The sequence below is a fragment of the Pristiophorus japonicus genome, chromosome 12, assembly GCF_044704955.1.
Source record: "Pristiophorus japonicus isolate sPriJap1 chromosome 12, sPriJap1.hap1, whole genome shotgun sequence".
Classification (NCBI taxonomy): domain Eukaryota; kingdom Metazoa; phylum Chordata; class Chondrichthyes; family Pristiophoridae; genus Pristiophorus; species Pristiophorus japonicus.
Genome location: NC_091988.1, coordinates 31,418,349 through 31,431,858, shown reverse-complemented (window position 1 = coordinate 31,431,858; position 13,510 = coordinate 31,418,349). Strand labels below are relative to the sequence as shown.

General features: G+C 43.3%; 1 protein-coding gene across 2 annotated transcripts in view; it reads right to left on the bottom strand.

The window, feature by feature from the left end:
* The window catches only part of dnah12 (dynein, axonemal, heavy chain 12), a 393,315-nt gene that overhangs the window by 238,320 nt on the left and 141,485 nt on the right, over window positions 1–13,510 (bottom strand). For both annotated transcript variants that reach the window (XM_070895275.1, XM_070895274.1), the window contains 4 exons: window positions 9,335–9,529; window positions 9,120–9,241; window positions 3,875–4,157; window positions 2,965–3,084 (listed from right to left, as the gene is read on the bottom strand). In XM_070895275.1, the coding sequence (XP_070751376.1) occupies window positions 2,965–3,084; window positions 3,875–4,157; window positions 9,120–9,241; window positions 9,335–9,529 (720 nt within the window). The remainder of the gene's footprint in view (window positions 1–2,964; window positions 3,085–3,874; window positions 4,158–9,119; window positions 9,242–9,334; window positions 9,530–13,510) is intronic.

Here is a 13,510-nt window from a genome sequence, read left to right as displayed (position 1 = left end):
GTACGGAAAGTGGTCTGCGCTGTCCAGGGCCATGCCGTGGATCTTGATGACCGGGGGGCAGTGCTGTGTGGCGGGGTCAGGTTGGTGGAGGACCTTTGTCTTACGGATGTTTAGCGTAAGGCCCATACTTTCGTACGCCTCGGTGAAGATGTTGACAATGACTTGGAGTTCAGACTCTGAATGTGCGCAGACGCAAGCATCGTCCACGTACTGCAGCTCAACGACAGAGGATGAGATTGTCTTGGATCTGGCCTTAAGGCGACGAAAGTTGAACAGGTTCCTACTGGTTCTATAGTTTAGTTCCACTCCAATGGGGTGCTTGTTGAGTATGAGGTGGAGCATTGCAGCGAGGAAGATCGAGAAGAGGGTTGGTGCGATGACGCAGCCCTGCTTGACCCCGGTCCGGACGTGGATTGGGTCTGTGGTGGATCTATTGGTCAGGATCATGGCTTGCATGTCGTCGTGGAGCAGGCGGAGGATGGCGACAAACTTTTGAGGGCAGCCAAAACGGAGGAGGACACTCCATAGTCCCTTGCGGTTGACAGTCAAAGGCCTTTGTAAGGTCAAAGAAGGCCATGTACAAGGGCTGGTGCTGTTCCCTGCATTTCTCTTTGCAGTTGTCGTGCCGTAAAGATCATGTCCGTTGAACCCCGTAGTGGACGTAATCCGCACTGTGACTCTGGAGGAGCTCCTCAGCCACATGGAGAAGACGGATGAGGAGGATTCTAGCGATGACTTTCCCAGTGGCTGATAACAGAAAGATTCCTCTGTAGTTGCTGCAGTCGGACTCGTCACCTTTTTTAAAGATGGTCACGATTACTGCATCTCAGATCCCCCGGCATGCTCTCCTCCTTCCAGATGAGGTCATGCATTCGTGCCAATAGTACCTCTCCGCTATATTTTAGTGCCTCAGTGGGGACTCCATCCGCTCCCAATGCCTTGTTGTTCTTGAGCTGATGGATGGCCTTTTCTACCTTGTGCAGGGCTGGGGTTTTGCTGAGTTGGTGGCGGGTAGAATGCTGCAGGATGGAGTCGATGACACTCGTGTCAAAGGCAGAGGCTCGATTAAGGAGATCTTCAAAGTGCACCTTCCAGCGGGTCCGGACTGCCTCGGTGTCCTTGATGAGCGTCTGCCCGTTCTTGGCCAGCAATGGGGTGGGGCCTTGGGCTATAGGTGGACTTGACTGCGGTGAAGAATCCTCGCATATCATGGCTGTCGGCCAGCTGCTGAATCTCCTGTGCTTTCTCCACCCACCATCTATTCTTTAGGCGCGGGTTTTTTGCTGGACCTCGACCTTAAGCCGTCTGTAAAGCTGCTTTGCTGCTCCCGAGTTGGGTTGTTGTTTTAGGTTCAGAAATGCCGTGCACTTGCTATTTATTAGCTCTTGGATCTCCTGGAAAGAAAAGCAAAATGCTGTGGTTGCTGGAAATCTGAAATGAAAACAGAAAATGCTGGAAACACTCAGCAGGTCAGGCAGCATTTGTGGAGCGAGAAACAGAGTTAACGTTTCAGGTCGATGATCTTTAATCAGAACTGGAAGAAGTTAGGGATTTAACAGTTTTTAAGCAAGTACAGGCAAGGGAAAAGGTGGGTGGGGATAGGAACAAAATAAGGGAAGGTCTGTGATGTGGTGGAGGACAGGAGTGACAAAAGGGATGGCGGTGCAAGGCAAAAGGGGGTGGTAATGGGACAAGTAAAGAAACAAATGATAGTTCACAGGAGATGTACATTGTTACAGCAGAACCATTACCAGTGCCTACTGTCCAAGAAAATGGGAGCAGTGGCTATCATGACAGCTGCCAGGAAACTGGGCACAGGCCTGCATGATTTGCTGGAGGTGATCATACACCAGGAGTGGTCATATCTTCACCTCCTCTCCCCTTTCAGCATTCCGAAGGTACCATTCCCTCCATGATACTCTGGTCCACGCTTCCAGTACCCTCAGCATCCACTTCCCTTCTGCCAACACATTCCCATGCAGCTCCACGAGATGCAACTTCTGCCCTTTCACCTCCTCCCTTCCCACCATCCAGGGCCCCAAATATTGTTTCCAGGTGAAATAGCAATTTATTTGTATTTCTTCCAACTTCGTATACAGTATTTGATGCACATGATGCGACCTCCTCTGCACTGGAGAGACTAAATGCAGATTGGGCGATTGCTTTGTTGAACACCTCCGTTCAGCCTGCATGCATGATCCTGAGCTTCCTGTTGCTTGTTACTTCCTGTTGCTTGCCACCATTTGATGCACATGCATCAAATACTGTATAGTAAATTCTTCAACTCAATTTTGAAACTGGAAACTGTAAAGTGTTCCTCAAGTTTGCATAGAGCTTCATCGGAACAGTGTAAGAGGGCCAAGGACAGGGAGGTCAGAATGGGAGTAGGATGGAGAAGTGGCAAGCAACAGGAAGCTCAGGATCATGCATGCAGGCTGAACGGAGGTGTTCAACAAAGCAATCGCCCAATCTGCATTTAGTCTCTCCAGTGCAGAGGAGGTCGCATCATGTGCATCAAATACTGTGTACGAAGTTGGAAGAAATACAAATAAATTGCTATTTCATCTGGAAACAATATTTGGGGCCCTGGATGGTGGGAAGGGAGGAGGTGAAAGGGCAGAAGTTGCATCTCGTGGAGCTGCATGGGAATGTGTTGGCAGAAGGGAAGTGGATGCTGAGGGTACTGGAAGCGTGGACCAGAGTATCATGGAGGGAATGGTACCTTCGGAATGCTGAAAGGGGAGAGGAGGTGAAGATATGACCACTCCTGGTGTATGATCACCTCCAGCAAATCATGCAGGCCTGTGCCCAGTTTCCTGGCAGCTGTCATGATATCTACCTACTGCGTCAGCCCACCATCACCCTAAATATCTTGCCATAGAGAATATTAAAATATGATTCCGAATCTTTTTTTTTTAAATAAAGGACATTCAACGATGAAATTACAACTCTGAAAGTTTTTACCTGTGATCCACTTCGGATTGCATTCTCCACCTCTGTGGTCCAGAACATCTGAGCTACGCAAATTACAACCTGACCAGGCCAACTTATCACCCAGTCTGTCCTCTTATTCTGCGGGTAGTCCTACAGGAACATAAGCAATAGTTAGAATTCAAAAAACATTACAAGCTACTAACATCTACTTAATATAGGCGTAAGGCATGCTTTTATCAGAGTAAAAGTTTTAAAAAACATAAAAATATTTTTTTTTCATTCATGTAAATAAAACATATATACAATAAGGTTAAGGTTATTTTTAGCCCCTTTAAAACATTTACATTTATTTTTCAAAATATTAAATTTTTGTTGTAAATGATTAATTAAATTGTATTTTAATTGATTTTAAGTGTGACATTTTTTTATTTTTGTATTTGTTATGTAAATGTGATTTTTATGTGATCCTCATCATGCTTATGGGAATTGGAATTCCATAAGCATGAATGAGTATTCCCCTTCTTTCATTAGTTGGGGAGGCCCACGTGATCCCAGGGGTGCTTGCGAACTGCCTGCGCCCCTGGGATATGTGGGCCTTAATGCTTGTCTAAGCGTAGAGGTCCAAGAACGCTAGTCTTCATGGATCCAGGATCATCAGGTAGGTTCATAGATTTTTTGCCGTTCGGAGGCATCTGCCCGCGGCCCATTTTTAAAAAAAATGTGTAGATAAATTTATCTAACTAATGATGGCTTTACCATTCAGGAACTGGATTTGAGCTTTTCAAAAAAGCAACAATTAAAACAATGGCAAGTTTTGAAAACAACAATCATGAAAAAATGAATCTTTGATAAATATTTTTAGATGACCATTTCTAGACTTGCTGAACATCCTAATCCCATTTACATGATCCAGCACAAGAAGATCAAAATTAAGTTATACCTGTTGTGATCGCTCAATGACATCAAGTATACTTTTTAGCATGATATCTTCCACTTGAACCAGCCATTTTTCAACAGCACCACGAGCTTCCGAAGTACAAATCTTTGCAATTAGTTCAACACGTTCTCCTTCACTACTGAACATTGCAACGATATCCAGATTGGGAAGAAATTCCAGTTTGCTAATACCCTCAAAACACTTCTTCAAATGGGGTTGAACTCTCAGTGGATCTTTGGTTTCTGAAAGGATTTCTAGCATCTCATCATTCGAGAGAAAAAAAAACCTAGAAAAATGAAGCATAATAAGTTTGGATACTACAGTCTCAACAATAATTTACATTCATATAGTGTCTTTAATGCAAAAAAAAAAAGTCTCAAGACGCTTTACAAATAGAAAATGACACTGGGCCATGAAAGGAAAGATTAGGTAGGGTAACTGAAAGAATGGTTGAAAAGATGGGTTTTGAGAAGGCTTTAAAAGAGGAGAGAAAAGTGGAGGCAAATGCATTTAGGGAGGAAGTGAAAGAGTGGGACTAAGGCTGCAGTGGTAAGGCGAAAAGAAATGGCATGTACAAAAGATCAGAGAAAAGAAAACTGAAGGTTGTGGGGGTATGCAAAGTTGGAAGAGGATGCAGAGATAGGGTGATGCAAGGCTGTAGAGAGATTTGCAGATACGAATGAGGTGCTTAACTGTAATATGTTGGGGGCCACAGAGCTAGTGTAGGTCAGCGAGAACTGTGACAGCTAATCAAGACTTAATTCAGGACAGCAGCGTTTTGCATAAGTTGGAGTTTGTGGAGGATGGGGCAACAAAATAGTGGGCATTGGAATCATCAAGTCCAACGGTGACAAAGGCATAACAAGGAGTTCAGCAGCTGAGGCGCTGAGGTAGAGTTGGACAATGTTTCATCGGCAGAAAAAGGCACTGTTTGCTAATGGATAGGACGTGACTTTTGAAACTCAACTACGGGTTGACTAGAAAATCAAGCTTTTTACATAGTCTGGTTTCGCTTGAGCAAGAATCAGTAGCAAAGGAATGGCATTTATGACAGGGCCTAAAAATAATGGCTTCAGTCTTCCCAATGTTAAAGAAAGAAGAAGAAAGAAAGACTTGCATTTCTATAGCGCCTTTCACGACCACCAGACATCCTAAAGTGCTTTACGGCCAATGAAATAATTTTGAAGTGCAGTCACTGTCACTCTTGTAATGTAGGAAACGCAGTAGCCAATTTGCACTCAGCAAGCTCCCACAAACAGCAATGTGATAATGACCAGATAATCTGTGTTAGTGATGTTGATTGAGGGATAAATATTGGCCAGGAAACCAGGGATAACTCCCCTGCTCTTCTTCGAAATAGTGCCGCGGGATCTTTTACGTCCACCTGAGAGAGCAGACGAGGCTTCAGTTTAACGTCTAATCTGAAAGACGGCACCTCCCACAGTGCAGCGCTGCCTCAATACTGCACTGGAATGTCAGCCTAGATTTTTGTGCTGAAGTCTGTGGAGTGGGATTTGAACCCACAACCTTCTGACTACAACCTGAAAAAGATTCGGGCCATGTGACTTTGGATTCAGGCGTGCGGCATGGCAACTCCACCAACTTCATGCCCATTTTGGACGCAAGTTGACAATATGCTCATATTTTAACTTGGGAATATTAATTAATTTCAAAATTTAAACCTCATTGGTCTATGAATGAAATAATGTTTCATTGTTTGAGGAGCAAGTCGGACCACTGACTTCTTGGATTAATATGTAAATGCTAGAATAAAATAGATGCATGCTTCATATATGTTAACTTTATCTCTGGACTCCCTCTTATTGTCTCCCCTGTTTACCACGAGGACATATCTATTCTAATCTTGCTACGTAACCAGGCCTATGTAACTTGAGTTTCTGTGTCCATTCGTGTTCGCATTTTGGCTGCCACTCCACAAGTCTAGCCCTTTCACTTCTATTTCCACTTTTTCCTCCCTCTTTTTTCTTCACCCCTCCTAGACCTCTCTCTCCTGTCATCATGCCTCCTTTCATTTCTCCCCTCTTGGGAACACTACCATCCCAAATCCCTATCCCAACCCTTCAGTACTCGTCGATCTTCCTACTCTCCTGCTGCCGTCCCAGGCTTGACTTCCTCTTAGATAAGCTTACAGCTTCACTCTGTGCCTCTCTTGCCATCCTCTGAAGGGCCATCGACATACTTTCGCTGCATTCTTACGAGCAGCAACCCCAATTTCCCCATCCGACTCTCCTGCTAACTTTCCCACCCAGCTGGGAGCTAATCTTTCCTACCTCCTTCCTGTTTCACTCACCCCTCCCAATGCTGACCCTGTGGACTCTGGCAGTGGATCAACTATCACCACCCATCTCCTTATGTCCTTCCAGAACGTCCATTCACTTGAGAACGTGGCCCTTGCCAGCCATGAATTTATTGTGGATCGACATCATGGACTTCACGGAAACCTGGCAGAGGGGCGACAATCCCTTCCCCCTAAATGAAGCCTTTCACCATTTGCTCCGCCCAAACCGCCGTGGTGACGGTGTGGCTCCCATCACCAAATCACACCATGGTCTGTCCTCCTACTCCCTCTGGCACATTCTCCTCCTTTGAGCATCTCACCTTGTTGCCTCATTTAAAATCTTTGTTCCCTATCGCTCGCCCACATACCAAACCAAATCTCTCACTGAGATATCTTCACTGCTTTCCTCCCTCAGCCTCTGCACCAAGTGACTTGATGATTTCAATCTCCATCTCAACTCATCATGCTGTCTCTCCTCTGAGTTCCCCGCCCTCCTATCCGCCCTTAATCTTTCACTCCATATAAACTCCCTACCCATGTTCTCGGCCACCTTCTTAAACTTGACATCTCACGTGGCCTCACTACTCCCATCGTGTCAATCATAGGTAAGGCCAACTCTGATCACTTCCTTCTATCTCTCTCCATCCACATCCCACTTCCCCCTTCCAACCTTCTATGTCCGCTCCTGGGAAAAAACTTTTCCCCCAAGTCACATATAACTGCACTCTCAAATTCACAACTATTGAGCCTTTTGGCCTGTCATTCACCACGGCATTTCTGAAGCTACCGATCTGCTCAATCACACCCTCACCTCCATCTTTGATGCCCTCGTCCCCATTAATACCATTACTCTCTCCCACTCTGATCATTCCCCCTGTTCTGGCCCTCATCTCCACTCCCTTATGTCCAAGGGATGCAGACTTTAACATGTATGGCAGACAATTGGTTTAGCCATTCATTGTCAGATCTGGTTGGACCACATAAAACACTATTGGGTCCTACTCTCCTTTGCCAAAACTGCTTACTATTCCAGAATCATCCTAAAATGCAAATATAACCCCAGACTTCTTTTCTCCACACAAACCAGCTTCTTAAACCCCTCTCACCTGCCTCACCTCCAGCAACAAGTGCGAGGAGCTCCTTCTTTGTCATGAAGATTGTGACCATCCATTCATCTGCCTCTACCACTTCTGTCCCTTTCCCTAGCCCACCAGGCCAAACGTGCTTTTAGGGCTCCAGCCCTGAATTTGCATCTTTCTGTAGTTTCTTTCCTATCTACCCGCATGCCCACTCTGAGCTAATCCTGTCCATAAGACTCACCTCGTGCTCCCTCAAACTTATTCCCACCAAACTACTGACCACCCAACTTTCCTTCCTGGCCCTCATGTTAGTTGATATTGTTAATGGTTCTTTCTCCTTAGGTATTGTCCCCCTCCCCTTCAAACCTGCCGTCATCACCCATGTCCTCAAAAAAAAAACCACTCTTGACCCCCTCTTGTCTTTTAAACTATGACACTATCTCCAACCTCCCTTTCCTCTGCAACATCCTTCAACCTGCTGTCACCTCCCAAATCCGTGCGCACCTTTCCAGGAACTCTATGTTTGAATCCCTCCAATCAGGTTTCCACCCCTGCCACAGTATTGTGTGACTACGACCGTGGTAAACTACCCCTCCTCATCCTTCTCAACCTGTTTACAGCCTTTGACATGGTTGACCACCATCTGGTTCCACGCCTCTCCTCTGTCGTCCAGTTGGGTGGGATGGCACTTGCATGGTTCTATTCTTGTCTATCCAGTCGTAGCCAAAGAATCACCTGCAATGGCTTCTCTTCCTACTCCTGCACCATCGCCTCTGATGTCCCTCAAGGATCTATCTCCAATTTCTCATCTGCATGCTGCCCCTTGATGACATCATCCAAAAACATGTCAGGTTCCACATGTACACCCAGCTCTACCTCATCACTTCTCTTGACCCCTCCACTGTTGCTAAATTGTTAAACTGCTTGCCTGATAGTCAATACTGACGGAGCAGAAATTTCCTCCAACTAAATATTGAGAAGATCAAAGCCATTGATTTTGGAACTCACCACAAACTCTGTTCCCTACTCTATTCCTCTCAATGACAACTGTCTGAGGCTGAACCAGACCATTCGCAACCTTGGTGTCGTATTTGACCTTGTAATGAGTTTCCGACCACATATCCTCGCCACCACCTCCGTAACATTGTCCGACTCTGCCCCTGCCCCAGCTTATCTGCTGCTGAAACCCTCATCCATGCTTTTGTTACCTCAAGATTTGACCATTACAATGCCCTTCTGGTCGACCTCCCATCTTCCACCCTCCATAAAGCTCATCCATTGAGCTCATCCAAACCTCTGCTGCCTGAATCTTAACTCGCACCAAGTCCCATTCACCCATCACCTCTGTGCTCGCTGACCTACATTGGCTTCTGGTCCAGCATTTTAAAATTCTCATCCTGGTTTCAAATCCCTCCATGGCTTCACCCCTCCTTATCTCTGTAGCCTCCACCAGCCCCACAATCCTACGAGATCTCTGTGCTCCCCCAATTCTGGCCTCTTGCACATCTCCTATTTTAATTACTCCACCTTTGGCAGCTGTGCTTTCAGCTGCCTCGGCCCTAAGCTCTGAAATTCCCTCCCTAAACCTTTCTACCTCTCTTTCCTCCTTTAAGACCTACCTCATCAGCCCTAATATCTCCTTATGTGGCTCGGTGTCAAATTTTGTTTGATAATGCTCCTATGAAGCTCCTTATGATGTTTTATTACGTTAAAGATGCTATATAAATGCAAGTTGTTGTTGTTGAATGCCCATATCATTTTACTTTTGTTGCTAAACTATGATTCACTATTTGTTTAAAACATAATATGCATGTTCATAACTTCCAAGTAAATTCTTAGCAGCTTGATAATATCATAGTATGTAGTGTACCTTGGAAAGAAGAGCCGTTTTTTCTCCAGGTAGGCATTTAATCCTTTCATGATTTTTTCCAATAAGCGGTTGCAATCCTGCAGTTTTATCAGTAATCCTGTCAGAGAGGTTGCTGCCAGAACCTATGACAGTGAATAGATTAAACATGAAGTCTATATTAGAAATATTGGCTATCCTCTACACATTTTGATCTTGTGATTTACATCAGGATGTACCTTGGGATCCTTAACACAGTGCCTCATGATATCCTTCCAGTTCCTGTCCACAGTCTGGAAGAGTCGCCCCTCTTCTGGCATCTGTTGCATAATGTCCTCAGACGAAAAAATGGGGTCCAGATATAGCCATTGAGCCTGTACTTTCAACCATTCATCAATGGTTTCCTGAATGTGAATCAGACGCTCCTCCCAATTCTTAAACACACAAGCAAAGCAATAAATAATGTTTTGAAATAATGTATTTCAATATTGTGCTCTGCATCCTTAGAGAGAAATATGGGTTGGCTCCCCTAAAAATGATAATTGTAATCTAATTATTTAAACGCAAGATCTTTGTGTTATCCACCCAATCAAGGAAGAAAATATTTTGATTTGTATTGTTGCCTTTTTGATCATATTAATAGTTCAGAACCTGGTCTATGCTTTCAGATGTTAACCCTCGTCCCACTACAGCTTAAATGCAAAAGTATTCTGATGCGAAATGTGAAAATGGTTCGTTCACCCATTTCTTTAATATAGCAAATTTACTGAAGCAATATATCCCATGATCAATATGAGATACAAATAGTGCACATTTAACTGATATAAAAATATAGACCTCACAGATCTTTTTATAATGCTATTAAGATTCACTTTATAAAACTTACACGAGGTGCAAATAACTTTTTTCTTCTCTCCCAAAACCTCTTATTCTGTTATATAAATGATAAAATATTATTACGGTCTCTGCATCCTATGGTTTAACTGCAGTATTTATTTAAGATGCAAGTACTTTATTTATTTGCTTACTATTTCCTCCTTGCTTTCCAAAACCTTCCTCCTTTTCCTCAGTTATTTGCAGCATTATAAAATATACTTTTATCTTCTTTACTTCCCATGGTATGCTGTCAGTTTTCGTTGGAACTGTCATTGCTTGAGCACTGCCCAGGAAGATCTTTCCCATTATTAAAACTCCAATGACCAGTACCTGAACAGTGCTCATTTACCATAGTCCAGAACTTGCTAGGTGACTCACTGTGGCTGTAACATCTAATGTCAGTATCAAACATCTCAGAAACAATCCCATTGGATCACAAGATAGCAATGGACGAGGAAAGCCATTTGGTCCATCTTAGTTCATCCATCCAGAAGGATTCCAAATTCCCCAAATTTTAACATCTAATTGCAGCATACTAAATTCCAGCCTTTTTGATTTCACTATTCATCCAGAAAGTCTATTCTAAACATTGACCATATTTTGTGCAAGGAAGAATTTCATGACATCAACTGTAAATTTACCTTTTACTCATTTGAATAAACATCCACTTTCTTGTCCTATTCTTGTAATTTAACTTATAGAATTCCAGATTTTTGCATTTTCTATTCCCTTTACTATCTCTATAAAATCACCTCAGGTGCCTCCTTTTCAGGCTGAATAGTCCAAGTTTTTGCAGTCTTTTTGCTCATAACTCACACCTTTGACACTAGATTCATCGTATCTGCACTTCCACCAGCCCTTGAGTGTCTCCCTTATGTCTCAACAATGAGAAGTGGACACAGTACTCATGATGCAGTCCAACCAGAGCACAATACAGTTTAATCATAATTTTCTCTGACTTGTATTCCACTGTTTGGATGTGAAGATCAATATTCTATTGGCTGTGTTGTTCTCTTTATTGCTCTGCACTGATTGGATGTGTTGATTGGCCAAGTCTACTAGATTCTTTGGTCTCTTTTGGCTTCATCCTTATTTCAACACCATTCATGAAGTATGTGCGCCCTTATTTTTCTTCCTGTGTGCAAAACTTTACATTTGTGCACATTAAATTTCACCTGCCATTGCTCTACCATTTACAAATTTCATTCATTGCATTAAGTAATTTCTGAGCTGTCTCCTTTGATTCCACTGCGCCTCCAAGTTTGACATTATCTGTTAATTTGGTATTAACTGCTCGTCTGATATCCAGTATTGGAGGAGCAGAAATGTTCTCCAATTAAATATTAGAAAGACCAAAGCCATTATCTTTGGCCCTTGCCACAAATTTAATCAACCATCAATTCTATCCCCTTTCCTGGCCACTGTCCGAGGCTGATACAGACTGTTCACATCTTCAGCATCCTATTTGTCCCTGAGCTGAGCTTCCAACCCTATATCTTCTCCATTACCAAGACCGCCCACCTCCACCACCATAATATTCCCGTCTCCATCCCTGCCTCAGGTCATCTGCTGGTGAAATTCACATCCATGCTTTTGTCTCCTCCAGACTCAACTATTATAATGCTCTCCTATCTGGCCTCCTATCCTCCAAGTTCATCCAAAGCTCTGCTGCCCATATGCTGACTCACATCAAATCCAGCTCATCCATCACCCCTGTTCTTGCAGACCTATATCGGCACCCCTTCCAACAATGCCTCAAATTTAAAATTCTCATCCTTGTGTTCAAATCCCTCCATGGCCTTGTCCCCTTTCTATCTCTGGAACCTCCTCCAGTCCTACAACGCTTTGAGAACTCTGCATTCTTCCAATTCTGGCCTCTTATGCATCCCCGATTTCCTTCATCCCTCCATTAGTGGCTGTGCCTTCAGCTGTCTAACCTTTGGAAATCCCTCCATAAACCTCTCCGTCTCACTAACTATTTCTCCTCCATTAAGACGCTTTTTAAAACCTATCTCTTTGACCAAGCTTTTGGTTACCTGTCCAAATATCACTATATGGCTCGGTCAAATTTTGTTTGATGCGCACCTGTGAAGCGCCTTGGGACATTTGACTATATTAAAGGCTCTACATGTTTGTTGTTGTTTAATTTGACCATTTTACATTCACCCCTGTCCCCTCTCTCCCCCTTCCCTCCCACATTTATATAAATGATTTTCAATTACTGCCTCAATATTATTTGTAAGTCTCGTTATTTCTACTTGGTTTAACTTCAGTTATATCTCCTGTACCATTCCTTTTATGGTCTGAAAGATTTCCCAATTTTTGGGATCATTGTTTTCATATATTGTTGCCACCCATTCATTTACATTCTCTAATTACTTGATGAATTCCTCTGTTTTTGAAAGCATCAGAACTATACCAGAAAACATTACTTTGCATTCCCAACTTTGAGTTTAGAGATCATTCTCATGTATGATATTTATAAAGCCAATATGCTATTCGCTGTGATCACTCCTTTGAAACTGGATTTAGCACGTGCTTATCCTAATGTAGAAATCCTTAAGTTGCGGTCAGCACTGCTACAACAGAGGCTGTGCTGTGGAACCCTCCACCCCCAGCGCTGGCAATCCATGTAATCAGGGAAATCAGTGAAACTGATGAATACTTAGGCCTTTCCGTGGTAATATCGTTATTAAATTCCCCATTAAAAGCTGGACCTTGTTGGATTTGGTGTAACTGGGGTTTTAACAGCGTATTAACTGCTAAACAAATGTTATGGCCCTGAAAAACTAATTTTAATTTTGTGGATTGTCAAATTTCCCCATAATAATGGATATTATCATTTTTAAGAAACTTTAAAATTTATATATTTTAAAAAATGTGTTCATATTTATTTCAGGTTTACCTTTTCCCCAAGCGAGAGCCCCAATCTTTGTGTTGCGCTCTATAACATTTTTTAAAATTCAGAATAAAAGGAGTTTCTTAGAAATATAGAAACATAGAAAATAGGTGCAGGAGTAGACCGTTCGGCCCTTCGAGCCTACAACACCATTCAATATCATGGCTGATCATTCCCTCAGTACCCCTTTCCTGCTTTCTCTCCATACCCCTTGATCCCTTTAGCCGGAAGGGCCATATCTAACTCCCTCTTGAATATATCCAATAAACTGGCATCAACAACTCTCTGCGGCAGGGAATTTCACAGGTTAACAACTCTGAGTGAAGAAGTTTCTCCTCATCTCAGTCCTAAATGGCCTACCCCTTATCCTAAGACTGTGTCCCCTGGTTCTGGACTTACAAGATCGGGAACATTCTTCCCGCATCTAACCTGTCCAGTCCCGTCAGAATCTTATATGTTTCTATGAGATCGCCTCTCATCCTTCTAAACTCCAGTGTATAAAGGCCCAGTTGATCCAGTCTCTCCTCATATGTCAGACCAGCCATCCCGGGAATCAGTCTGGTGAACCTTCGCTACACTCCCTCAATAGTCCTTCCTCAGATTAGGAGACCAAAACTGAACACAATATTCCAGGTGAGGC